General features: G+C 44.4%; 3 protein-coding genes across 9 annotated transcripts in view; 2 read left to right on the top strand and 1 right to left on the bottom strand.

Annotated features, from left to right (window-relative positions):
• NPAS2 (neuronal PAS domain protein 2) overlaps positions 1-4805 on the top strand; it is a 143005-nt gene extending 138200 nt beyond the window's left edge. For all 3 annotated transcript variants that reach the window (XM_045550257.1, XM_045550256.1, XM_045550254.1), the window contains 2 exons: positions 1863-2013; positions 3382-4805. In XM_045550257.1, the coding sequence (XP_045406213.1) occupies positions 1863-2013; positions 3382-3564 (334 nt within the window). In that variant the 3' untranslated portion in view covers positions 3565-4805. The remainder of the gene's footprint in view (positions 1-1862; positions 2014-3381) is intronic.
• A 5603-nt stretch (positions 4806-10408) lies between these two features.
• Positions 10409-16780, top strand: RPL31 (ribosomal protein L31). Of its 4 annotated transcripts, none has more exons than XM_045550252.1 (6): positions 10409-10509; positions 10873-10979; positions 13297-13422; positions 14632-14744; positions 15034-15094; positions 16456-16780. In XM_045550252.1, the coding sequence occupies exons 2-5, from the start codon at positions 10873-10875 to the stop codon at positions 15063-15065; spliced, it is 378 nt and encodes a 125-aa protein (XP_045406208.1). In that variant the 5' UTR covers positions 10409-10509; the 3' UTR covers positions 15066-15094; positions 16456-16780. The 4 variants fall into 4 exon arrangements, with proteins under 4 accessions (XP_045406208.1, XP_045406209.1, XP_045406207.1 ...); XM_045550253.1 differs by having other exon boundaries at positions 16424-16780; XM_045550251.1 differs by lacking the exon at positions 16456-16780 and having other exon boundaries at positions 15034-15106.
• The window catches only part of TBC1D8 (TBC1 domain family member 8), a 117856-nt gene continuing 107724 nt past the window's right edge, over positions 15634-25765 (bottom strand). For both annotated transcript variants that reach the window (XM_045550248.1, XM_045550249.1), the window contains exons 16-20: positions 25245-25485; positions 24631-24696; positions 18710-18799; positions 18194-18291; positions 15634-16708 (exon numbers count right to left, since the gene is read on the bottom strand). In XM_045550248.1, coding sequence (XP_045406204.1) covers positions 16259-16708; positions 18194-18291; positions 18710-18799; positions 24631-24696; positions 25245-25485 — 945 coding nt within the window. In that variant the 3' untranslated portion in view covers positions 15634-16258. The remainder of the gene's footprint in view (positions 16709-18193; positions 18292-18709; positions 18800-24630; positions 24697-25244; positions 25486-25765) is intronic.

Below are 25765 nucleotides of genomic sequence, written 5' to 3'. Positions count from 1 at the left end.
AGAGTCTCGCTTTGTTGCCCGGACTAGGGTGAGTGCCATGGCGTCAGCCTAGCTCACAGCAACCTCACACTCCTGGGCTCAAGCGATCCCACTGCCTCAGCCTCCCGAGTAGCTGGGACTACAGGCATGTGCCACCATGCCGGGCTAATTTTTTCTGTATATATTTTTAGTTGGCCAGATAATTTCTTTCTATTTTTAGTAGAGATGGGGTCTCGCTCTTGCTCAGGCTGGTCTCGAACTCCTGACCTCGAGCGATCCACCCGCCTCGGCCTCCCAGAGTGCTAGGATTACAGGCATGAGCCACCGCACCCAGCCAAGGGGACTTCTTGACATGTCTAAAAACCTTCGCCCCTGGTGGCAGCTCTGGAAAGTGTAGCCCCAGCCCTGGCTCCAGCTCACATTCTGTAGGCACTTGAACCCGTGCAGTGGACCTGAACCCTGCGGATGCAGCCCGTCCCTCCCCGGCACACAGCCTCCTCTCTCACTTTCGGGTCTCTCCTCCGGTGTACCCCCTAGACCACAAGCAGCTTGGCTCAGCTGCTTAACTGCTACGGACAAAGGTTACTGGTGACATCAGGGTGAATAGTTTAGAAGCTACTGGAAAATAGTTTCTAGCCCTTTGAAATGAGGCAGAAATAGAACTAACACAGAGACGTCTCTTTTGTATAAACGCTGCTTTAATTTGTGTCCAGAGTTCACCAGGACGGTGCCGGCTGCCCAGGGAGAGGCCTCACAGGCGCCCCTGGGCCCGTCCCCTTAGAAGTCCTTCCGTGCCCTCCTTCAGCCTGTAGGGATAGGAACAGCAGGTAGTCACTGAGCCCTTCTGGGGTCAGGCGCCTCTGTGTACATCATTTCATTTTATCCTGATAAAACCTCTATGATAGAGGGGCGTGCTCCTGTCTTTATCAATGAAGAGACTGAGCTTTAAAGGGGTTATGTGATGTTCTCCAAGGCCACACACTACACGTGGCAGTAGCCTTCACCCCCAGAGACTTCCTGGCCCTGGAGACTTTCTGGTCACAGGAGGGTGAGAAGGGGACCACACGTGGCTGGAAGCCGTCTTTAAAGTTCTGTCCATGCTGTCAGTTAGGGAGAGGGTTTTGCTTTTGCTTTTGGATTTTGCCTGTTCTTCCTAAATGATCCAAATAAGTGGAAACAAAAATTCTTGTTACATCACTTTCCAGAGATGTTTAAAATGCCATGAACTAGGCAAATATGGAAATTCTTTCCTCTGGGAACCCTAACTGCCATTTTCGGTCAAACCAATAATTTATACCCTCCCCATCTCCCTTAATGTCTCTTCCAGACATGACCCAACAGCTCTGGCCCAAGTGTGTCAGGATCTGTCTGTGCACACACACACACACACACACACACACACACACACACGCACACACACATGCACACACACACACAGACACGCACGCACGCACACATGTGCCTCTGCAGGGGAGGCTTGGAGCCCCCAGCGCCTGTTACAGACGACCCCACACGGGGAGATAACATCTCTAGAAATACAATGCAGAGCGGACTTCTCTGTAGTGTCTGCAATCATCTGTTCCTAATCCGTAACCTTCCAGACCTTTCCTAAATGGCCTTTTTCTGCCCCTTGTTAGTGGACCATTATCAACATCTCTAAAAACGTTTTTATTGTGGTAAAATATAAATAACATAACCATTTTAACCATTTTAAGTGTGGTTAAAATGGGTTACCTTTTTTTCTCTATTGATAGCGTCCTTTGATGCACAGAAGTTTTTGGTGAAGTTCAACTTATTCTTTCTTTTGTTGCCTGTGGTTTTGGTGTCATATCAATACTGCTTTAAAAGGGTCTGTTTTCTCCTTCCCACATGAAACCAAACAGGTACTCCCAGAGCCAAACCGTGTTTCAGACTCCAGACGTGCACCCCGCCAGCAGCAGCAGCAGCGCCCCGACGCCCGTCTTGCTCACGGGGCAGGCGGTGCTTCACCCCAGCTTCCCCGCCTCCCAGCCGCCGCCGCAGCACTACCTGCAGGTGGGCACCCCGGCCCCGCGGGGGTCTAGGGAGCCGGGGCCCAGTGCCACACCCCAAGTCTGAAAGGCTTCTCCTCCTTTGCTTTCAAGGTGGTTCTGGCACTGGTACAGAAGTAAGCCCCAGAAAGATTCCTATTTGAATGTTTTTCATGCTTAAAGTATATAAAGTCTGTGTCTATGTAGTATGAGAAATTAAGAATCAGCCATTATGCCTCATATGGTTGTGTTGCTCAAAAGGTCCATTTTTAAAAAGTAGTTTTTAATCAAACTTTTATATCTTGATTTTTTTTTAGAGCAAAAGTCAGGCATTCAGGCATTGGTGACTATGTCGGACTTTTCAGTTCTCAGGACACAGACGTGACTGTGGATGGGACATGATGAGGCGAGAAGGCAGGGGTGGCGGGGGGCATATGAGAAGTCACCCACGTGTTTCTTCAGTGGCAGCAACAAACACGTTTGGGGGCAGTTGCGTGTGAGCCACAGGCTATGGATACAAAGAGCTCTTCAGCCTGCTCGCTGCCCTCAGGGAACTCGGGGTGCGGTGTGGGGTGGTGGGTGAGCACAGCGTGCATTTGGGCTCTGGTTAGCGCAGAGTGGGGGCGCCATGGCTGGGAAGCCATCGTGGAGGGGGAGGGGTGGGCTCAGGAGGCACCTGCTGCAGAGCTGGACATCCAGGAGATGCACGAGGTGTGGGTGAAGGGGGGAAGAGAAAGAGACAGCGTTCCAGCAAGACCACCTGAGCAAAGTGCAGGGCAGGTGTGCCCAGGCGGCCTCGAGAGTGGGGAGACTGGCTTACTTGGAAGGGGAGAGTTCACAGAAGGGAATAGTGAGAAATAAGACTGAAGCTTCCAATGTCAGGCTTTGGACAGCTGAAGCTTCTGAACTTTACATCAGGATGTTCCTAGGAGGTACTGGGGAATAGCAGCATTTGGAGGTAGTTACGGGACCGGGGACCAGCAGTGAAAAGTGTGCACACCGGATGTGTATTTGCGTTCTGCCCCGTCGCTTATCTGCATGTGGCCTCAGGTTGCATCACCGAAAAACATTCTGGCCACATGTAGATCACATGCACAGGTTTACAAACCATTCCCCAAAGCCTCAGCCCCAGGTCCACTGGGCCAAAAGGAACCCCCAGTATTGGTGGAGAACTTGGCTTCAGCATTCACCCCCATCTGGTAGAGCCTAAGGTTCCTTTCTTCCCCATCCACGCCCTGCCCAAGGTCCTGTCAGAGCCACCTCTCCCCACGGGACCCCTCAAGGAGCATTCGATAGTCTGACCGAATCTGCAGCACACCCCCCACCCCTGTAAGGCAGCTGAGGGACTGATGACTCAGAACCACCCCTGGAGCCCTTTTTCTTTTCTTTCCAGGTACAGGCACCAACCTCTTTGCACAGTGAGCAGCAGGACTCGCTGCTTCTTTCCACCTACTCACAACAGCCAGGGACCCTGGGCTATCCCCCGCCGCCCCCAGCGCCACCCCAGCCCCCGCGGCCTCCCCGAAGGGTCAGCGGTCTGTCTGCGTCGTCAGGCCTCCAGCAGCCTCCCCGGTAGTGCCCTGGCGCTGAAGTTGGGACACAATCAGCTTTAACCAATGGACAAGGGGGGGTGGCCACGGGAGATGGGGACAGGAGTCTGAACTAAACCCTTGGCTTTTGTGCACACTGCGTACATTTCAAAACTCCTGGATGGCAACCATCTCTGGAGTGCAGTGGCTGGTGCAGGGGGAAATGATCAGGAATATTGGCCATGTTTCCCTTGCCTCCGAGATTCTCGGGCACACTCTACAGCCATACTGGACGGGAACCAAGTCCCCAGTGCAGGTGTCGATACTCTGTGTACCTTCAGAGGTGGCACATCGCGCTGCGTCCCCCAAGAGTGCACTGGTCACTCTAGCCAACGGTGGCCCGTCCGTCCGCGCTAGCTGGCCTTCACTCTCTTGATCGTCTTTCCTTTGTACTGGAGAAGGATTGGGTCAGACATCTGTTGGAGAGGGAATAAAGAGATTATTTTTCATTATTTTTAAATGGTTGTTTTTGTTTTAATTTGCACAGCTGCACAGAGGAAATAACTTAGGCACTTTCTGTTTTTAAAAATCATAAGGTCTCATGACTTCATTTGGGGACCACAGTAACAAAAACAGCCCACCAATCAGATAAAAAAGCTGGTCACTAACCAAGCTACAGATTCACACCCTCTGGCCTAAGCCCTACAGGATGAGGCTTTTCACCCCATGCCGTACGGGCAGTGATTTTTTTCCCCTAAATGTAACACTGGACTATTTCCTGTTTACTTCATTGATCGCAACTACAGAGGTGGACTCAAAGCAAAGCACAGTCATGCCAGCTGACATTCCAGAATTCTGTTGAGAACTCTGAGACTATGAGGGGACAGGTTTCACAAGCCAGACAGACCTGGGGGATGCCCGTCCCCAAGGAAACCCTGCCATGTGCTGGCCCTTTGAGTGAGAATGCTGCATCTTTCTACATATCTTTCATGAGAATACTGAGAATTGGATTTTCCTTTTCAAAATGCACTTTGCTTTTTTTGTATGTTTTGTTATGTTGAGATGTTTCTAAAGAAAAGATTTTATGTAATTATAAGATGAAGCGTAGTGAATTGTACAGCTGTTGTAATAATGACCTATTTCTATATAAAATAAAATTGTATGGATTATGTGTAAATTATTTTGTATCTGAGACACCAGTTCCTTTCCCAAATATAAAAGTATAAAAGTTTTCTTGTGTTTTTCTGTGAGTGGAAATTTTGTAATAAATTAACAAATTTGTACAATTTCCTCTGTCCCTTGTTATACATCCATGCATACACCTTTTCACCAGTAAACATGTTTTTTAAATTTCAAAATGTTTCAAGGATAATCAAAGATACAAAAAAGGTAGAAACACGCAATAAATAAGTTGGGTGACAGTGTTAAGTTTTTTGAGCTACGTGCATCAGCTCAACCTCCCAGGTCCTGTTCTTTAAGTTTGTGCCAGAAAAACAATGGTTTACTTACTGTAGAAGTGACAGCAAAACAAAAACAGAAAAAAGTTCCTGGGAACATTTCAGTCCTGACATAGGTAATGAGTGGAGATGACCAAGACGTTCTCCACCAAAGCTTTCATTCGTAGACCGTAAGTAAACTCACCCAGATTGGTTTCCATGGGGTCTCACTGCCAACACTTAGATTTCAGTGATGTGGGGAAGCGTATGTGTCTGTAACATGTGTGCACTTCCATGCCATGTTGGGGTAGGGGGACATAGCAGCATCTAGAAGGTTTCTGCCAACTACAGTCATCCCACTCTCATGACGTTTCATTACATTGATGCAAGGGTACCTTGGTGTACTGTGGTTGAGAACCAGAGATGGCAATGTCCTTTTGAGAAGCATTGGTCCAAGAAAGCTAAGTTCCTTCCCCTTCTCCATCAATATAGCTCTGTGCTTCCCCCCGCCCTATAAAATGGGGATAGGTCATGTCAATGTCATAACTAGGATCAGTTTTGGATGGTATGAGAGGGTGCTATATAAATATATTCAAAAGGAGTTGTACTACACAATTGTTCTATTTCTGAAAAAAGGTAAGTCAAAATATTTTGCATGCACTAGAACGTTTACTCTTTAAAGGAACCAGAAATGGACCCCCTTTTTAAAAAAACTATGTGTGAAACTGGATTAACTTGTTTTTAATTTAATGTTTTGTAAAATCAAAGGTTCATAGATCTTATTTTTCTGTAAAAGAATTTGCTGTCAGAATCCTTCTAAGTAGAACAAGATTATTAATGGACACAGCCTATTTACTGTCCTAGGATTTTCTAGCTGGAAACCATTAAAAGAGGGTGGAGTGTGCCTTGCTACTAATTTAATTTAGCTTTGCTTAAATCTTACACATGTTCAGAATTTGGATAAACTCAGAAAACTTATTGTGTAATATTTCTTTAAACCCGCATACACCATAGGAAGTTTAATCGCTAAGGTTTTGATTCATTAAATTTTGCTCATTAAAAAGCTATGTTGCAACCCTGTCCTGTTTCAAAAAAAACCATGACCTTTCTATTTGGAAAACTATAAAGTCTTGGCTCATGAGAAGTGACTGAACTGTGAACTCTGGAGTACACCAAGTTTATGGTATTTTAAACTAACTCAGTTAAAATGCAGTGTCTTCTGTCTCTAATGGTAACTAAAGTTCATTAAATTAATTTTAAAATTTTGTTTATACATGCAACATCGTGTATTGGCCAACTATTAGTTCTAAGCCATGACATTTTGCACTTATCTAAATAATCTCGTAAAATTTGCATGGTACAAGATTGCTTCAGTTTCTCTCTTTGTGTAGGCACAGGCTGCAGATCTCAAAGTCAGCCATAAATATATCCTAGAGAAATAACTAATTTGGGGCCTCTAGAGAAATGCTGTTAGTGGCTTTTTGAACAGACACACATGAACTTCATACTATACATATGAACAGTTTTATTTTTCTGGGAAAGAGGGCTCATTGGAAACAAAAAAAAAAAAAATCTCACTTAGGATTTTTGCATAACCACGCTTAGGCATATCAACTATATTAACTCCTTTTTAAATTATAAGTACTCTTTTTTTATAGTTCATGTTTAACTGTGAAGTCATGAACTCATGGCCTTTTATAAACTCCACTTTTCTAATTAACCATTGTTACTATTTTATTTATGCTCAAATTGGCACAACTTGGCAAGTGGGAGCTTGCTCCTGCATTGGACTCCTTTGTCTTTTTAGCATTGCAATCAAAAATCAGATTCCAGATTTCTTTCTAGACAATAGGATCAAGGCCCATCTTGATCTTTTTTTTTCCCCCTTCCCCAAAGCATGGACTCAACTATCCTCTAAGGGGTTCTGACTCCTTTTAGTAAAAAAAAAAAAAAAAAAGATTAAAATCTGGGTGCCTAGAAGGAGAATGAGAGCTGATATTGGATAAAAATGCTGCATCTGTGGCTGTTATTGGGTCACTCTATTTTGACAGAGCTGAAAACATTTCTTTCAAAGTCATGAAATCACACTGATTTCTGTGATGTATTGTATTGTATTCTGTCTTTCTAACATGATTTTGGTAACCACTAAGGCTTTCTGCGAAATAGTCATTTCATATAAAGTCAGTTATGAATTGTTGATTTTAATTTCATATACTTCTCTGTGCCATTCCTCTCCTCTGTGCCCCACTAGCAGCCGCCTCGCCCAGGCCCCATTTCCACTGGGTCATAGCAACAGCGTCTTCACTGACCTCCCAGGCCCGGGTCTGTCCATACGCTACCTCCAGACACGGCTCCCTTTAGCTCCTCTTCACTACCTGGCACCTTTCCTTTTAAAACTCTTTCAGTGGCTCTTCTTGGGAAATTCCACTGGAACTTCCTGGGGCACAGCCCTGCATGAAACTGCCAAGGAGGACCCCTCCAGCCCCTTAGGGTTTGTTGTCCCCAAGGCTGGTGAGGACTGGAATGCAGCCTGTCCACTTGCTTCTTGCTGCCCCACAGGGAAGCATTCAGATCTTGTTCATTTTGAGGATTCTTTAAGGATTTAAGGATTCTTAATCACTAAAAATAAAAAGACATTGGCAATTGGCACAGCTCACAAACACCAGAGAATTACAAAGCACACAAGGTTTCTATGAAGTGGTTCTGGTCTCTGGGGGACCCAGCAGTCACTGGTCTTGTCCCTGGGGCTTGGGAGGGAGAAAGAAGCTGGAAGAGCCTGCAGAGCTGTACTGAAGCACAGAGAGCCCCAGGTAAGCTCGTGATATTCAATCCTCAAATCAAATATTGTATGTCTGTTCAACCTTTGATTAAGGCAGCAGAACTGACATCTGAGAGAGCCATTTTGTAGATTTCCACCGGAAGGGTCTATTTTGCTTCAACAAGAGGTAAGATCTATTCACATTTTGTCAGTTATATGGCAGCTTGAATCAGCTGGTACCAGACTTCTGATTTATTATAGCAATGTAATAAATGGATAGTGCCCCAGAAAACTGTCCTTTAATTCCCCTCTAGTGCTGGGAGCCAGTTAGAAAGGGCAAGATCACATTTTCAGAGAGTGATTGTAGGGACTCAGGATCAGAACAATGATCCCAGATGGGCCATAAGGTATGAAAGGCCTGAGGCAGGTTTCAGGTGCCTGAGCTTGAGAAAGAGGAGGAGGAAAGCAGAGCACCTGTCATTGGGTTGAAACAAATTATGTCTTGTTAACAGAACCCCAGTTTTGCACAGGGCAGCAGCAATGTCTCTAGCCCAGGCCAAAAAACCCAACCTGCCATTAGGCTAAGGTAATCATGATAATCCCATTTGTTTTGGGCAGGTATGTGCTCTCCCAGCCTGATTATAAGGGAGTCCCAGTCTTAGCCAATGACAGGTAGAAAGCTCCCTGAGGTTTCTAGAAAAGATTTTATAATCTCATAAGAGACATGGGGGGTAAAGCTTGCCTGTTCACCCCCACCTCCTGCCTTTGAGGACAGTTGGGAAACCTAGGGGTGCAGTATCCACCCTGATATGGGATGCAAAGGCCTGAGTTCCTGATGAGATCACAGTCTCTGCTCCAGTCCTGAAACTCCCTCCAGTCTTATCTGTAAGATCCTGAAACACGTCCATTGCTGAAAGCCCTGTTAGTATGTTAGGGGTGACATGCCTTGATATGGGCGTTTTCCCATTAAGTGCCAGGCATTAAGTGGGCCCTTTCAACTTTGAACATCAAGCTCATCAGTTCTAGGAAATGCCCTTGAATTCAAGGTATCATCATGATGAAATTTCAGAACTTAGAGATAAACAGAAGATACTAAAATCTTTCAGAGAGAAAACAGGTCACAAAAAATGGCCCATGACTTCTCAATAACCACACTGAAAGACAGAAGACAATGGAGAATGTCTCCAAAATGCTGGGGAGAAATTCTTTTCAACCTAAAATTCCACACAAGCCAGAATTTAAACGTGAAAGTTAAATAAATAGTTTCAGATACTTGAAGGCTCAAACACTTTAGCTATCATGCTCCATCTTAAGAAGCCATTGAATGGTATGCTCTTGGGAAATAAGGGAATTTGTCAAGAAAAAGGAAGGCATAGATCGACAGATCCAATGGACTCTCATACTCTAGACTGGTGACATGCGATTCCTAGGTCTCCTCAAATCTCCCCATAAGCTCTTACATCACATTTAACCCACTCATCCAACTGGACAGCCTGCTGCTTCCCCAGGTCCCACTCAGCATTCTTCCTCCAGTCTTTATGCCCCCAGGGATAGAATAGATAGAAGCAGCCACTCCCACTCCCCTGTGCTCCAGTAGTGAAATTACTTTTGTGAAACCACTGACAATCGCCTGTTTGGAGAATCTAATGGGTACATCTGCTTTTGCCTTACTTGAACTCTATAGCAGTTAGTACCTGTTGACCGTGCTGTCCTCCTCTTGGCTTATATGGGAATATTTTCAAATAACTCTTTTCCTACTGCTCTAACGACACTTTACTAATTTCTTACAGCTTCTGCCTCCCACACCTCTTAAATGTAGAGTCTACACTGGCCTTCTCTGTCCCAGTCCTCTTGATTTAACCTCCTTATATCTACAAAATCAGTGGCTCCTTTCCAATCCCACTGCAACTGCCTTAGTTCAGATCCTCATCATTTGTCTATATTTTGCAAACAGTTTCCTGCTACTGGTCTCCTTGCCACCACCTTGCCCTCTACTTCCAAGCTATTCTTCAGTGTAGCCGAATTAATTCTAAAACATCTAATCGTGGTGCTGTCCTCTTGAAAAACTTTCGATGACTCCTTACCACGGGAAATACTTAAACTCTTGAGCAAGTAAGTTCCCACAGACTATCTCTCAACCGAGAGTCTGGGAAGCCAGACTGCTCCAGACCTTTCACGTGCAGCACCCTCTGCCCCATTATCCCCTGCCAGTCCTTCCAGAACCAGCGCAAGCCTCCCCTCTTTTCTGCACCCCTGCCCCACCGGGCACCGGACCGACACCACAGGCCGTGGCTCCACCGCCCAGGACAGTAACGCTCCCCTCACGCTCCCCTCACGGGTGAGAACCTCCAGGGCGAGGCTGCGTCTCAGCCACCCCTGGGTCCGCCAGCCAGGCACAGCGCCTGACACGGGGCCAGTAAACGTTGGTCGAATGAATGAATAAGAACAAAGAGTCCTCTCTCCCTAGCCCTGCTCTCATGCTGTAGGCCTGGGCTTTAGTTTTCTCCGAAAACTTGGAGATGCTAGTCCCTTCGAGCCTCCCTCCCTCGAAGCCGGACACTAGCCAGCGGCAGGAAGGTGCGGCAGTGGCCCGCCCCGGCCCCGCCCCCGAGGCCCGCTCAGGCTCCGCCCCCGAGGTCCGCTCTCTCCCCGCGGCGCGCGCCGCTTACGTCACAGCCCCGCCTTTCCTTTCCCTAGCCGCAGCCGCCTCCCGCCGACCCGGAAGTTGTGCTTGCGACCTCCGCTTTCTTCCTCCCACAATCCTTCGCGCTTCTCCTTTTCGACTTGGGCCCGGCAGGGTGAGTATGGTTGGCAGGGTCTCGGCTTAAGAAATCGAGCCCCATCCTCCTCCGGGATTGTGCCGACTGGGACGGCGGGATCTCTCCCGATCCGTCCTGGAGCTTCGCATTCTGGGGAATGGGAATCCACGCTCTGTTTAAAGGCTCCCGGAGCCTAGGAGGTAGAACAGCCAAGCTTAGGGGATCAGGGGCCGCAGGGGCTTCCGGGTCGGGAACAACTGGGGGGCGCGGATGCATGGGCCACGGGGTGGCGGGACTCTTGGCAGCAGGAAACGCCCGGGAGCGGCAGCATGGGGTCGAGCCCGAGAGGGGGGACTTGGCCCGGCCCTTTCTGCTCTGAACCTTCTCTTCGCCTGCGTTTAGATGGCTCCCGCAAAGAAGGGTGGCGAGAAGAAGAAGGGCCGTTCTGCCATCAACGAAGTGGTGACCCGAGAATACACCATCAACATTCACAAGCGCATCCATGGAGTGTGAGTATCCCTGCAATCGGCCGGGACTCGCGAACTCGCGTGTGGTTGTCGCTCTCAGAGGTCTATCTAATCGTTTAAGGTTAAGTGGTATAGAAGTTACGCGTTTTTTTTTTTTTTTTTTTTTTTCAAAATCGCAGATGTACTGCACGTACCCTGCCTAAGGTTTACAGGGTTTAAAGTGTGCTGCTCTGAGCGCAAGAAAAAATACTTAAAGATTGCAGGAACGTTAACTAAAAACAGCTGTGGCCTGCCTAGAATGTAAACACTTACATGGGATTGATTTCGTTGCCTGACCCACACAGACATGTACAAATAATACTGATCGAGTTATAATACCAGAAATGAAAATACAACAGAGAGGCAGGAGTGTATCCGCAGAGTTACAGGGCACTGTGTGGTGGGGACCCAAGGATGTTGTGGATTATGGTGTACAGAAATGTGAGGAATGATTTTTTAATAGCAAAATGTTACACACTGAAATACTCCGTTCAGGCCTAAGTCTGTGGAGCAGAGTTTCTTGCGCTTGACTAGGCAGTCTCAGGACCACTAATTTTGCCAGCATTTAAACGTGTGGCAGCATTCATTTCGGGCGTAGCATCTCAGCCAAGTATTTACCGAGTCAGCCAAGGAGCATTGTGTGTGTTGTCTTATTTGGGGTCTCTGAGATGACTTCTGGGTCTAAAATCCAGTGCCTTTGTGTGTGTTAATGCTGGTTATGAGTAGCTTCATTTCTTTCTCTCCCTTTATTTGGAATATGCATGCTTTCATTTAGAGAGCATGTCAAACATTTAACTATATCAGGCACTGCCCTGAGCTCTGGAGATATGGCAGAGAACCAAAGACCCTACCTTCCTTGTTTACTTAATAGCAGGGGATGGTGGGCAAGTGTTCAGATATCAGATGGTTAAAAAAAAGTAAAGCAAGTCACAGGGTGAAAGGAGGAGGGGTACTGCTTTAAAGGGCACACAAATAATTGGACATTTGTAAAGTGTGGGTGTGAGCTATGCAGGTGGACTAGATTTTTAGGCATTTTGTACTTGTCACAAGGACCTCTATGGTACTATATCCTTGGGTCATTTCTCAGTGCTTGCTTGATTGACAGTTCATTCTTACATGACAGCGCTTTATTATTAAGCTCCATGGAGGAGTTTTTCTTTGTACTTCACTAGCTGCTCATGAGTCTCCTCACATCCCTGTTAATGTTGAGGAATCCCTCTTTTCTATCTATGCTTGGTAATAGCAACCAGTCTTATGGCTTCACATGTATCTAACTTATTTGACATCTCTACTTGTGTATGTGAATAAGCATCTCAAACTTGACCTAACTGCCAGTGTTTGTATCCACCCCCAGCCTGTTCTCTTGCGGCCTGTATCATTCATTGGCAATTTAGCAAATCCTGTGGGCTCTGCCTTCTGATTTTTACTTTTTTTCCCTATGCCTCAGTGCTTTTCTCACAGATTAACTAAATGGCTGTTTGTTGCCATCACACTTCAAGTCCAATAGCACCTTGGCTGTCTTACTGAAACTTGTGCTCCTTTTCTGTAATGCACTTTCCCCTGGTTTATTGTTCTCTGTAGAACTTGATAACCATTTGATGAACTCTGTAGGTCGCTTACATAAGCTATGTGAAGAATGGGATTTTGTCTCTTTTGCTGTTATTTCTAGCACCCTTTATTTCTAGGTGGTTATTTGTTGGTGAATGAAGCAGGCTTGTTTGATGGTTCTAGAAATACCAAGGAGGCTGGAAGGGGTAGAGCGAAGGAGAGAAGTTTGCAGTCCTAGAGGTGGGATGAGATACCTCTCATAGGATGTTTGGTCTCTGCCTCACTTGGAATGGCCTTCACTTAAACAAATGCTTGGCCTTTTCAGCCTGTGTAAAGTTCTGTGTTGTGTTTCTCATTTAACTGAAAGCATAAAATTAAAATAAGTCTGTGCTTTTCTGTTGAACAAAAGGTTACTGGTACCTAACTCAGAATTTTGAACAGACATCAGTTAATGAGTGCATGTAATGCTCCTGCGATAGTGCCTGGTACATGCCAAGAGCTCCAGAGAATTGACTGTGGTCCTCATCATACTTCTTTGAGAGATCTTCCTTCACATTTCAGGCCCCTGCTTTTTAAGTGTAGACCAAGTTACTGCATTGAATGATCTGTTCAAAAACATGTTCGAAGACATGACACATAATCAGATTATATTTTGATCTGAGGACTTCAGTGAAAATGGATTATAGTTAATGGCATTTAAGTGAGGGCTTATTTATATTTCATTTAAATTTGTGCTCATATCATAATTTGTTCACTTATGTTTGAATCTCAGGGGCTTCAAGAAACGTGCCCCTCGGGCACTCAAGGAGATCCGGAAATTTGCCATGAAGGAGATGGGAACTCCAGATGTGCGCATTGATACTAGGCTCAACAAAGCTGTCTGGGCCAAAGGAATAAGGTACTAAAGTTATGTGTTAGAAGGTGAACTCTTAGAGTGACATTAGCTTCTCCAGCTCACTCTGCATAGGCCATGTAAGTTCAGTAATTTAATGCATGTGACCTTAAAATACCATGATAGTGACTTGGGGTGAGCTGGCATCTGCATGGAAGCCTTTTAACGTGACTTGTGCACTGAGACCCAAGTGAAGGAGGCTGCAGTATGGGGTGGGAGAGAGCATTGCATAGAGAGCAACTTTGCCATCTGGGAGCAGGATGGTTGGGGTAGTGGTGGAACAAGTGACTAGAAGACCAGTCAAGGGGGATGCTGTTACTGTTGGGGGTTGCTACAGCCCAGATATTATTAAACATTCTACAGTGAATAGGGCAGCTCCTCCAGCAAAGAATTCCCCAGTCCCAATGTCGGTAGTGCTGAGGTTGGGAAGCCCTGCTTTATAGCGGGAGGGGGAGCAGGAGGGAAGCTTATGCTGTGAAGGACACTGTAGGTGCCAGAGCAGAGGAGGGACCAGCTAGTGGAATGACAGTAGGGTGGGCTAGTTGATTTTGTGAAATGGGGGTTCCAGGGACTGTTGGCATCTGGGTAATATTTAAACCTTAGGGTTGGGTGAGATGACCGAGAGAGGGACCTGAGACTCAACTTTGTAGTGGGCTGACATTTAGGGGTATGGCAGAAGAGAAGTGTCCGGTGAACCTTCAGCGCCTGCCTTAGGATGATAAGGGAGGATGTGGTGTCACGAGAGCCAAGAGAAGTCCTGGGTTTATAGGAACTAGGGCCTAGACTAACACTTGGCACAGCCTAGGATCAATAAAGGAAGGAGATAAAATCAGCTATGATGTTGTGTTCAGTATAGCTTGTAGAGTTTTTAATAATAATGTTTCTCCAAATTTAAATATAACAGAAAATCCCATACAAGAATTCTCCCATGGTAGAGGCAAAAGACTAGCACATTTGGACTCACATTTCTGCTTAGGAATATCCATGGTGCTTGCCTTAACATGTCTTAACAAGCATGCATCCTGAGATAACAGCATTTAATGTCTACCTGGGGGTATGTTTTATTTTCCAAGGAAGTGATAAGTTCCTCATTGGTCAGGTTAGAGCAAAAGATAGAGCATTAGAAGTAGAGTGCGGATGTGTGAATATAGCTGCTGGCTATTTTCTTGAAAGGGAAGCACTGACTTCAGCAACACGTTTATGTATTTTTATTAGGAATGTCCCTTACCGGATTCGTGTGCGGTTGTCCAGAAAACGTAATGAGGATGAAGATTCACCAAACAAGCTCTATACTTTGGTTACCTACGTACCTGTTACCACTTTCAAAAGTAAGTTCTCCATCTCACACAGCTGTTTAAAGTATATTAGAAAATATCCTTAGCTCTGTTACAATCTGAATTCATCTGTTCAGCAAATAGGAGTGACAGGCATTGTCATACCTTTTTATAAATTGTGTGTTGGTATAGGAAGATGTAAAATATATAAACTGGTCCATATCTGAGATGGAAAATGGAATGTTACTACACAGGACTGTTTTAAGAAAAGGTTTTTGGAGTGTTCATGTATGAAATGTGTTATGAATATGGAAATAAACTAACTTCTTCACTTCTTTTGCAGATCTACAGACAGTCAACGTGGATGAGAACTAACCACTGACTGTCAAATATAACAAATAAAGGTAAAAAACCACCATCGTGTTTTGATTTTCCTTTTCTAGTTGCAACATAATGTGCTTGCATATCCTAAAGCAGTTCCCAATTGTGGGATCATTTGGACAGCTTTTCCTAAATACTTACGTCTGTGCTCCCTTCTCCCTGTCCCTTGGAGTTGGATTATTTGACAGGGTCTAAGCAGGTTTTTAAAGTTAATTTTTGGAACCGCTGTTCTAAGTAGTTGAGAAATTGGAGGCATGATATTAATGATTTTATACTTGCATGTTTTGTTAATTCCAAGATGAACACTTGTCCAGAAACGGGACATAGAATTCAATTGCCATTGACCACTTTTCCACATTATAAGAAACAACTGTAAAATGATATGATCTTAGATTTCATGAAATAACATGGTAGTATACCTTTAAGCTTCTTCCTACATCTGTATTGAGTGTAATTGTCCTAAATTGCAGTACACACTGAGGCCATAGATGGGCTGGGGAGATTCCAATTTGTCCATTACCTGGCATAGTCTACACCTGAAGACACAGGTAAAAGGACTAACTCAATACAAAAATTTTTTATTAAAAAACTTTTGAGGCCAACATTAGAAGCATGGTTTGTACACATTTTTGAAGGACATACAAAGTGGATACAACCAAATATATTAAAGTGGTTTCAATTACCAGCATTGAAACAAAAAATTAGTGCAAAAAAAAGCCAAATACAATTGCACAGACAGTGGACTCTAGATCTTGAAAGTGAGCTTGATTCTTGACCTCGTTGTCCTTCCCAGTGAAAAATGAGGCCTTGGGGCTTATCTTGTCTCTTGGTTAGGTTAGTAAGACACATGACTTGTGTTCCATCTGAGAGTAAAATCATACTGGCTGGCATCACAGTGCAAGTGCCCATTTCAGCAAATCTGATTTAAAAAAAAAATTGCAAGTCACAGCATCAAAGGAACTGATGGATACCCTACAGCTCTGGCAATTCTCTTAATAGAAATGCATGAGGGTTGCGTCGATTCCCCTGGCTACAGTTTGTCAGGTTGCTTATCCAGATACCCGGTTTGTGAACTGTACTCAAAGTAGACTGAAATCTGGGTATGGGCTGACAACCCAAGAAACAGCCTGGTCGTGCTTTGGTATGGCAGACTCCAGTGTTTGCAACAACTACTGTCTTGCTACAAGTTACTCAAGCTTGAGTTCGGGCTGTGATTGGCGGCTCATTTCAGAGGTTTTGAGATTGTACTGATTAATCTTGGCATTTTCAAGTTTGGGTTTCATGTCTAGTGGCTTTTCAAAAAAGTTTACTAACGATTGTTCAGTCAGAAGTGATGCTAGAATGTGTTCTAGGGAAACAGTCCAGTCCCCTCCTGCCTCCTCAGGAAATGCCTGGGAGTCCTGGGGAGTCTTCCCGGTGTCCGCAAAGACCGAGTCCTGCTCCGGAGAAGGCGCTGAAGCCTGCAGCTCCTCCCCGCACTCCTGGGAGCAGCTCCCAGAGCTGCTGCTCCGCTGCCCCACCTCCCCGATCTGCAGCAGCAGGGTGGTGACTGTGGCGATGGCTTGATACAAATCGTTTTCTTCTGGATCTTCGTGGAACATACTGTACAAAGTTTTACAGAACTGGATAAATTCTCTCTGAAATTAAAAAAAAACTCTGTATTTAGCAGCAGAACCAGGATATGGAAATACATGTTTTTTAAAACTTTATATCTTTGTTCTTAGAGAAAACCATACATTACTTTTGAAGGAGAATATAAGGTAATCTCTGCCCTTTCACTTTGAAAACACTATTACCAATGACTCCAGGGGATTTTGACACACACTTGAAAGTGTGCTGCTGCTTGTCTGTATTGTAACTATTAATAAGAAATGTGGAGACCTTTCCAGAGGCTGTGCACACCCCTTTTAGCCCAGCAAGTCAGCTCGTGGAAATGTGTCCAAAGGAACCAGAGCAATGTACAGATTTATCTATGAGGATCTTTAAAGGTAGAGTTTATAATAGGCATTGGAAACACCTGAAGTATTATGATTAAATGAAACTATGGCACATTCACCTGCTGGGAATACCATGCAGGACCTAAAGGCTGTAAAATGAAATAGGATAGTGATGCTTGATATTTTCTCAAATTACACACTAGAAATTTAGAATCTAAATGTTAGGAGAGATACTTTGGGTGAGATTTAACTACTCAATTACTCTAGGAACAGAAAAATGGTTGTGAACTACTAATTTAACAAATTTTTAATTGGAGGAAATATCCATGATTATTTTGAAGGAAAGCTAAATATTAACATGGCCCATTTTTGATTAAAGCATATCTATAACCAAAACAAGTTAATGTTATGCATATCAGAATGTTAATACCAACAGCTTTTGGGTGAAGAGATTTAACTGACTTTATCATACATCCACGGAGCAGGATGAAAATCTGAAAACTATTCCCCAATGGAATAGACAGAGCAGCATTTCTCAAATATGCTATGAAATACTAATCCCACAAGATGTTTTGTGGTTAAAGATTACAACATTTGAATGCTAAATTCCACCCTTGAAGGCTCACAGTAGGCAGCACCAAAATGATTTAAATCCCATGATAAAAGAGTGTTTTTAACTTTAAGCTATATGTCCTACATATTGGGAGGGAACACTTTTCAAATTAAAAAGAAGACCTACCGCCATCATGTGGCACTTTATCGTAGCACAGAACCCTTTTCTGGAAAATGCCCAGAGGTTTTAGAGCCATATATCAAGTAGTCAATGATTTCCAAGAAAATGGAGAGAGTACGCTAATATTTTTTAAGGAGAGAATGCTATATCCACAGTGGCCCCCAAATGCTTCTATCACCCAAAGGCATAAATCCTTATCACAACCTGGATAAATGGATTTGATATAAAACATCTTCAAAAATGTCACGTGTGTAGCAGCCTCCTGTTTTAAAGAGCTGTGAATATCTGGAATGTCTGAAGTGATCGAAATCTGAATATATCCCATTTACTCACAACACTCAGCTACCCAAAGTTACAAGATCCTGGACTCCGGAGGGTAAAGGGGCCTAAGCTCAATTCTCAAATTAATCATTTGGCAAAATGGCTCATTCTCTACAGAGGAAAGTCCATACCTGGCTCATTTTGGGCAACTCTTTCTCAGTTTTGTCTTTTTCTTTGGCTAAATCTTTAATCATCTGCTTCAGCTGTTTCTGATAATCAACTGCATCACCTTCAGAAAAAGGGAAACAATATATAGTTTAAATTCAATGAAAGCAAAAAGGAAAGTGTGTAGGAGGGGATAGCAAGGGGATGAGGAATCCCACTAAGCAACTTCCATACAAAACTGAAAAGGGAGAGATTCCCTCAGAGAGACTGTTTTACAGCTGACCACAGATGAGGGGTGTTAGCCTGGGGCACTTCTGCTACAAGACAACCTGGGAAAGAGCAAACAAGAGGAAGGGACTTGGTGGTGGGGGAGAGGGGAGCCACGGCAACACTTCCACTTGGAAGGTTTCTGGCCTCCGAAGGCAGCGGGCTCAGTGTTAGTTCACCAAGGCTGCTACAGAGGCGTGGGGAGGGCAACCTGCGTCCTGCCTGCTGCAGCAGTGCACCTGGGGAAGGAGAGAGCAAAGGAAAGAGGTACATGCCATTGGGCTTCCCGAAAACCAGGGGTCTTGACGTCGACAACAGAGGATTCTTTAATGGTGACTGGCTGTCGCAGTCATTTTCAGTGAGTGCTTAAAAAGAGAGAGAGAGAGAGATGTTTAAATTGAACAAATTTTCTTTCTAACCAAAACTGACAGAGTAATTTAGCTTTTTAGGCTAAATTTTTAACTAAAGGCTCCCAACCTGTGGAGCAGCAGCTCCCAACCTGTGGGCTGCAGTCTTTGCACGGTCCATGAACCCAAATGTACACCAAGCACTGGATACACACAGGAAATAAAATGTCACACACTAGGTGTGTCTTTTCCCAGATGTACGTAGCTACTGTAATAAGTAATAAGATACAAAATTCATAGAAGGACACTGCTGATGTTCACCTGGAAAAATGTATGTAATAAAACCCCCATTTTGTAAATATATACATATTTACTAAATATATATACATACATATATACTAAAATATATACATATACTATACTTTAGAAATAAATACACTAGGTCTCTGGATGGTGGAATAATTGTCACTTTAAATTTTTCATTATGTTATTTCTCTATAATAGCACTACTATAATACAATTTAAAAAGTTAAAAAAAGCTTTACTGAATTCATAACATTATCTTATCATTAGGAGTTTTCTTAAAGGATACTAAAAATAAAATTATATCTGAACTCTTATACATTGCTGGTGGGGATGTAAAATGGTTCAGCCACTTTGGAAAAGTCTGGCAGTTTCTTAAAACATTAAACAGAGTTGCCATTTGTCTCAGAAATCTCATTCCTAAGTATATACCCAAGAGAATTGAAAACATATGTTCACACAAAAACATGCACAAAAATTCATAGGAGTACTGTTGATAATAGCCAAAAACAAGCCAAATGCTGAATAAATTGATAATAATGGAATATTCATACAATGGATTATTTGGCCATAAAAAGGAATGAAGCATTGACACTTGCTACAACATGGATGAATCCTGAAAACATTACACTAAGTAAAAGACGTCAAACACAAAATACTTCAACTCCATTTATATGAAATGTCCAGAATAGGCATATCTAGCAGCAAATTGTCTAGCACTGGAAAAAATGGATGGATTGAGAGTGATAGCTAAGGGTACAAGGTTTATTTTTAGGATGATGCAATGCTCTAAAATTGATTGCGGTGATCATTGCACAACTCTGTGAATATATCAAAAAAATTGAACTGTACACTTTGGGTGACTTTCATGGAATGAGTTATAGCTCAACGAAGATGCTGCAAGATAACAATTATCAGGGGGATGACAGGGAAGGATCCTCATACTTTAAAAAAGGTTGCAACTTACTAGCAAGCCATTCACTAAGAATAAATCAAAGACAAAATTCATCTGTGATTCAGCAAATCCACAAGATGGCACCACAGCTTCAAAAAGCTACCCTGTTTCTTACTTGGGAGGTAGGTTTCCAAGAGTCTTAGAGGGTTGGTTTGTTTATTCATTTTTTTCTTTTTCTAACGTTTAGTGTTTTTTTCCTACAACAAAGATATTGAGTCATTTTCCAACTTTGCCCAAAACAAATTCTGTGCAGAGGCGCACATGAGGATCCACTGAGAAAGTAAATAGGAGGAAAATTACAAACCCTGAATGGTACTTGGGGCAGTCAGGATGGCAATGGGTTTCCCAGGGAATGAATAGCTGCTGGGATGCAAAAGAGCTTGGTACACCAAAAAGGACAAACACGTGTGTACACACATGACCAAGAAAATGCTGTAACCAATATGCACAACTGTGATGGGTGCACACAAAGATAGTGATTCATTCAGCGGATGGGCAAGTGTCCAGAGGGGAAGCGGGTCACAAGGAGCCAGAGAGGCCAACCAGACCCTGGAGAAGAGCCCCCCAACCTCTCTGCCATGGAACACACAACACTACATCACTGGACTGGACAAGAGGACGCTGCAGGAGATGTGGAACTTACTAAAAAAAAAAAAACACATTCCATAATCTGTTTATGATCAGAATTATAGGATACAACGCATATGGTGAAACAGTAAATACTAAGTATATATGCCATCTTTAAACATTTCAACCACTGTAAATTGTAAATGAGATACTCAAACTTTTATAAACATGACCTTATTTTTATAATACATTCCTAGATAAATACATGTAGCTTGTAATCTAAGACTATAAATGGATTGAGGGACATTTTCTTTTTTTTTTTTTTTTTTTGTGACACAGCGTCTCGCTTTGTTGCCCAGGCTAGATTGAGTGCCGTGGCTTCAGCCTAGCTCACAGCAACCTCAAACTCCTGGGCTTAAGCGATCCTTCTGCCTCAGCCTCCCGAGTAGCTGGGACTACAGACATGCGCCACCATGCCCAGCTAATTTTTGCTATATATATTTTAGTTGGCCAGATAATTTCTTTCTATTTTTTTAGTAGAGACGGGGTCTCGCTCTTGCTCAGGCTGGTCTCGAACTCCTGACCTTGAGCGATCCACCCGCCTCAGCCTCCCAGAATGCTAGGATTATAGGCGTGAGCCACCGTGCCCAGCCAGAGGGACATTTTCTATTAAAGTGTTCACTGAGTCTCACTTCAATTATTGCACAAGTTAAAATCAGGTAAATGATTTACATTTGGGTATCTGAAACCTCCATCTCAGACTTTTAACATAGTGGATGATTTTAGCACTTCAACAGATGCCACCAGCAGGAAAGTTTCTCCTTTGTGACTTCAAGTCAAATGGTTTTCATTTTCTGTATCATTGTCATTGCCACTGCTATCTTCATCACTTTCTAAATGGGATACCTGTAGAGGGGAAAAGCCAGTTCCACCGAAAGTTGATCATCTCTGGGAGAAGAGCACGTGTACTGCTTTGAACACCATTTGGCCTTCACATGTCGTTGAGGTATTAAAAGTCACCAAAACGGCCGGGCGCGGTGGCTCACGCCTGTAATCCTAGCTCTGGGAGGCCGAGGCGGGTGGATCGCTCGAGGTCAGGAGTTTGAGACCAGCCTGAGCAAGAGTGAGACCCCGTCTCTACTAAAACTAGAAAGAAATTATCTGGCCAACTAAAAATATATATACAAAAAAAATTAGCCGGGCATGGTGGCTCATGCCTGTAGTCCCAGCTACTCGGGAGGCTGAGGCAGTAGGATCGCTTAAGCCCAGGAGTCTGAGGTTGCTGTGAGCTAGGCTGATGCCACGGCACTCACTCTAGCCTGGGCAACAGAGTGAGACTCTGTCTCAAAAAAAAAAATAAAATAAAATAAAAGTCACCAAAACACCACCGCGCTCCACCGTGTTTATTGTTTGCAAAAGCAGTACAGCACCCTCTCCCTATTCCCCCACAGCGGTTGGAAACAACAATCAAATTACAGCAGCAATGACTTGCATTTGATTAATTAGGAATTCTGATATAGCTTGATAGGAAAATCAACTAAGGTATCCAACTTGTTTCTCAGAGATCTTCTGTAAGAAAAATCACTTGAGATACAGCTACTGGAGGGAGGGATCATAAATCCAATTTCTTAGTGGCTTTTGGCAATTCCCATAATTCTAGGGATCTGCAGCAGCTGGCTTTTCTTTTGTTGAAAAGGTTCAATGCAATTTTTCTGTTCTTTTTTTTTTTTCCTTAAGAGCTGGGGGTCTCACTATGTTGCCCAGGCTGGTCTCCAGCTCCTGGCCTCAAGTGATCCTCCTGCCTCAGCCTCCCAAACTGCTGGGATTATAAGTGTGAGCTACCACCCCCAGCCTAATTTCATAAAAGGTTTTTTTAGGAAGTTTACATTCTACACTTTCTATTTTTCAAAATCCTCAGTGGCATTTTCAACCCAGGATACCAATCCAAAACTAGAACAGAAGCTGCCTATCATCAAATCCAATATGCCTGGTGTCCTTTCTGATGTAGCTGATACCAGCATTGCCCAAATTGTTAAACTGGAATGTAAACTATCATTTTTTATGTTCTGTGAGAAGTTGACCTTTGCAAATTTCCTTAACACATCATCCATTTTCAGAATTGTTATCTCCTCCGACTGAATCTTCAGAATGACTGCTTTCATCCTCTGAGGGACATTCCTAACCCTGGCTGGATCCATCATTTAGCCAATCTGCTTCCATCCCACTTGGTGAGCCGCCTTCATGGATGCCACTGGGGCCACTGCCATTATTATTTTGGTCCTTGCAACATTGTAGGGATCCTTCAGTTTCTTGGGTTCCAGTAGGTATTTGATACATTAGCACATTCTCAAAAGCAGGAGCTTATAGAGTTGATCTTCAGTATTGTGTCTTTGTATAGCCTAAGACAAGGCTGACTAAAAAGTGAAGCACCCACATGGTGGGCGTAACCTGAGTGCCGAACTTTTCCCTTAGGCAAACAGGAGTCACATGCTCTGTATCTCCAGTCCTGTTGATATTTATTTCAAACACATAATATGCCATTCCATAATGCTATTAAGGTTTTCATCCACAGTAAACATTCTGCGAAGTCTACAATTGTATACAGCCATGTGTTGCTTAACGGCAAGGATACATTCTGAGAAATGCGTTGTTGGGCGATTTCACTGTTGCGTGAACATCATAGAGTGCACTTACATGAACCAAATGGCTATATGGTACAGCCTGTTGCTCCTAGGCTACCCACCTATACAGCATGTTACTCTACTGAACACTGTAGGCAATTGCAACAAAAGGTAAATACGTATGTATCTAAACGTATCTAAACATAGAAAAGGTACAGTAAAAATACAGTATAACAGATTGAAGAATGGTACACCTGTATAGGGCATTTGCCATGAGTGGAGACTGCAGGACTGGAAGTTGCTCTGGTGTGAGTCAGTGAGTGGTGAGGATAAAAGAGGACCGCTGTGTGTGCTTGCATGGTTATAAAAGCCACCAGGATCTCAAGGGCCCGGAAGCCTCTGCAGAGCCCACCAGCCTCTCCAGGCTCCTGGCTGGGAAGTTCTGTCCCAGGCACCATCCAACACCAGAACCACAGCACCAGGGGCCAGAGACTATCTGGGATTTTTAATTCATGTCTGTTAGTTTTGAAGCTCTAAGGAACACCTTTTTTTTTTTTTTTTTTTTGAGACAGAGTCTCGCTTTCTTGCCCAGGCTAGAGTGAGTGCCGTGGCGTCAGCCTAGCTCACAGCAACCTCAAACTCCTGGGCTTAAGTGATCGTACTGCCTCAGCCTCCCGAGTAGCTGGGACTACAGGCACGCGCCACCATGCCTGGCTAATTTTTTCTATATATATTTTAGTTGGCCAGATAATTTCTTTCTATTTTTAGTAGAGACGGGGTCTCGCTCTTGCTCAGGCTGGTCTCGAACTCCTGACCTTGAACGATCCACCCGCCTTGGCCTCCCAGAGTGCTAGGATTACAGGCGTGAGCCACCGCGCCCAGCCTCTAAGGAACATCTTAACAGGTTTCCTTGTTCTTGTTTCCATCCCTATCAAGTCTGACCTCACAAGGTTTCAAAACAGCTTCCTTTGTTCTTAGTTACTAATTCTTAAATTGGAAAGAGGCATGGTCTTACGTGCTGAAAACATGAAATGATCCTTCAAAATCAGTAGCCTACAATAACCAGCCAACAAGGTAAGCAGTGTCTGGCTCCCCAACACAGTCCACAGGCCAGTGGTTCTCAGGGTGGTCCTCAGACCGAGTGAGTCAGAAGTCCCAGCTGGAGCCAGTAACGTGGTTTTAACAAGCCCTGCAGGTGACTCTGATGCACACCCAAGCGTGGGAACTCCTGCCATAGGCCATACAGCACAGTACTTAAAATCTGTGATCTGAAACCCCAGACTAGAAACAGCTGTCACCTCAAGTATGGACGGAATTTAAAAAGAGAACTGCAGCGTTGTGCACAAAGCTGATCTTGTGTTAAAGCAGAGCACAGCCTGATTTTTCTGCTTGGACTTTCTTACCTGGAGGGATATGCAGCCTATATAACAGCTTGATTTTCTCATTCATTTCTCCATTATACATAACATCTGCAAAATTTTTAAAAGAGAAATATTGAGTTGATGCAAATGGTTCCAGTACATCTGTCATGACACAAACTCACTGTGGAGAGAACTCAGTAAGGCCGACGCCTGCCACCCTGACACCCCCGCCCCAGACACACACCCTGTTAGCAAAGAAATGTTAAAGGCCAGACCGGTGACTGTGTGAGCCACAAGGAGACCTTGTGAATGCTGTCTGGCCTCGTACTTTCTGAAAGATTTTAATTTTATGGACAAAAGGTTAAAATCATGGCTCCCAATAAGCCCCCCCACCACACCCTGGGCATCGAGGACAACAAGGTGAGTGGCCTCGTATGTTAAGAGCCTGGGCCCCTCTTCCCCACCCCCACTTAAGGAAGCAGAGAAGTGGTCCTGGGAGGAGCCCGCAGGATGATATTACAAAATCGCAAAATCATGTCAGGCCAGTCACGAAAGTGTTTCCCTGTGCACATCTGCCTGCCCCCACGCTACACTCTGTCGCCTGCTCAGTGACTCCCACCCATGTCAGCTCCCTGCAGTAAGACCCACAGCCATACCCAGGCAGCCCACAAACGCTTTGAATTCGATGAGCTGGTCCATGTTGTCATCCAGGAGCCGGAAAGTCCTTTCAGCGAGGATCCCCGTGTGCGCCCCGCAGGTCCAGGGCGAGACCAGCTGAAACAGATGTGCAAACTGCCGGGCATCTATACGGTACTGCTCGGCGTAGGGCCTGCTGGGGTCGTGGCGTGGGGCCACAGGCCAGGGCTGCTCCCAGTAACAGCTCATCATGTGCTCTCTCTGAAAACAAGAGGGAGAGTGGGCTGTGCCACACAGCCGTGCCACGGGAGGCTGCGTAGAGAAGAGCCAAGGCCGGGCATCCTCTCCCACGGCCCGTTTTGCCTCTTACAGCACTGCTTACCGAATAGCAACGCTGCAACACTAACACACGGACAAAATACTCAACTACTCGCCACCTCACCACTCTAACCAGACCTGGAAAAGCATTTCCTTGTTACCCTACAGTCCTTGCCCACATGAATATGTACTTTTGACACTTTTTTCTTTCCTCTGTTATTAA

This window comes from Lemur catta, chromosome 4 (assembly GCF_020740605.2).
Source record: "Lemur catta isolate mLemCat1 chromosome 4, mLemCat1.pri, whole genome shotgun sequence".
In the NCBI taxonomy this organism is placed as follows: Eukaryota; Metazoa; Chordata; class Mammalia; order Primates; family Lemuridae; genus Lemur; species Lemur catta.
Note: the sequence above shows the minus strand (reverse complement) of the source record. Positions and strands in the feature narration are given on the sequence as shown.

Bases quoted from the DNA above. Each gene is read 5' to 3' on its own strand.
- RPL31 (XM_045550250.1), top strand. From the start codon at position 10,873: ATGGCTCCCGCAAAGAAGGGTGGCGAGAAGAAGAAGGGCCGTTCTGCC. The intron at 10,980-13,296 runs GTGAGTATCCCT...TTTGAATCTCAG, and splicing joins CACAAGCGCATCCATGGAGT to GGGCTTCAAGAAACGTGCCC. The intron at 13,423-14,631 runs GTACTAAAGTTA...TATTTTTATTAG, and splicing joins GTCTGGGCCAAAGGAATAAG to GAATGTCCCTTACCGGATTC.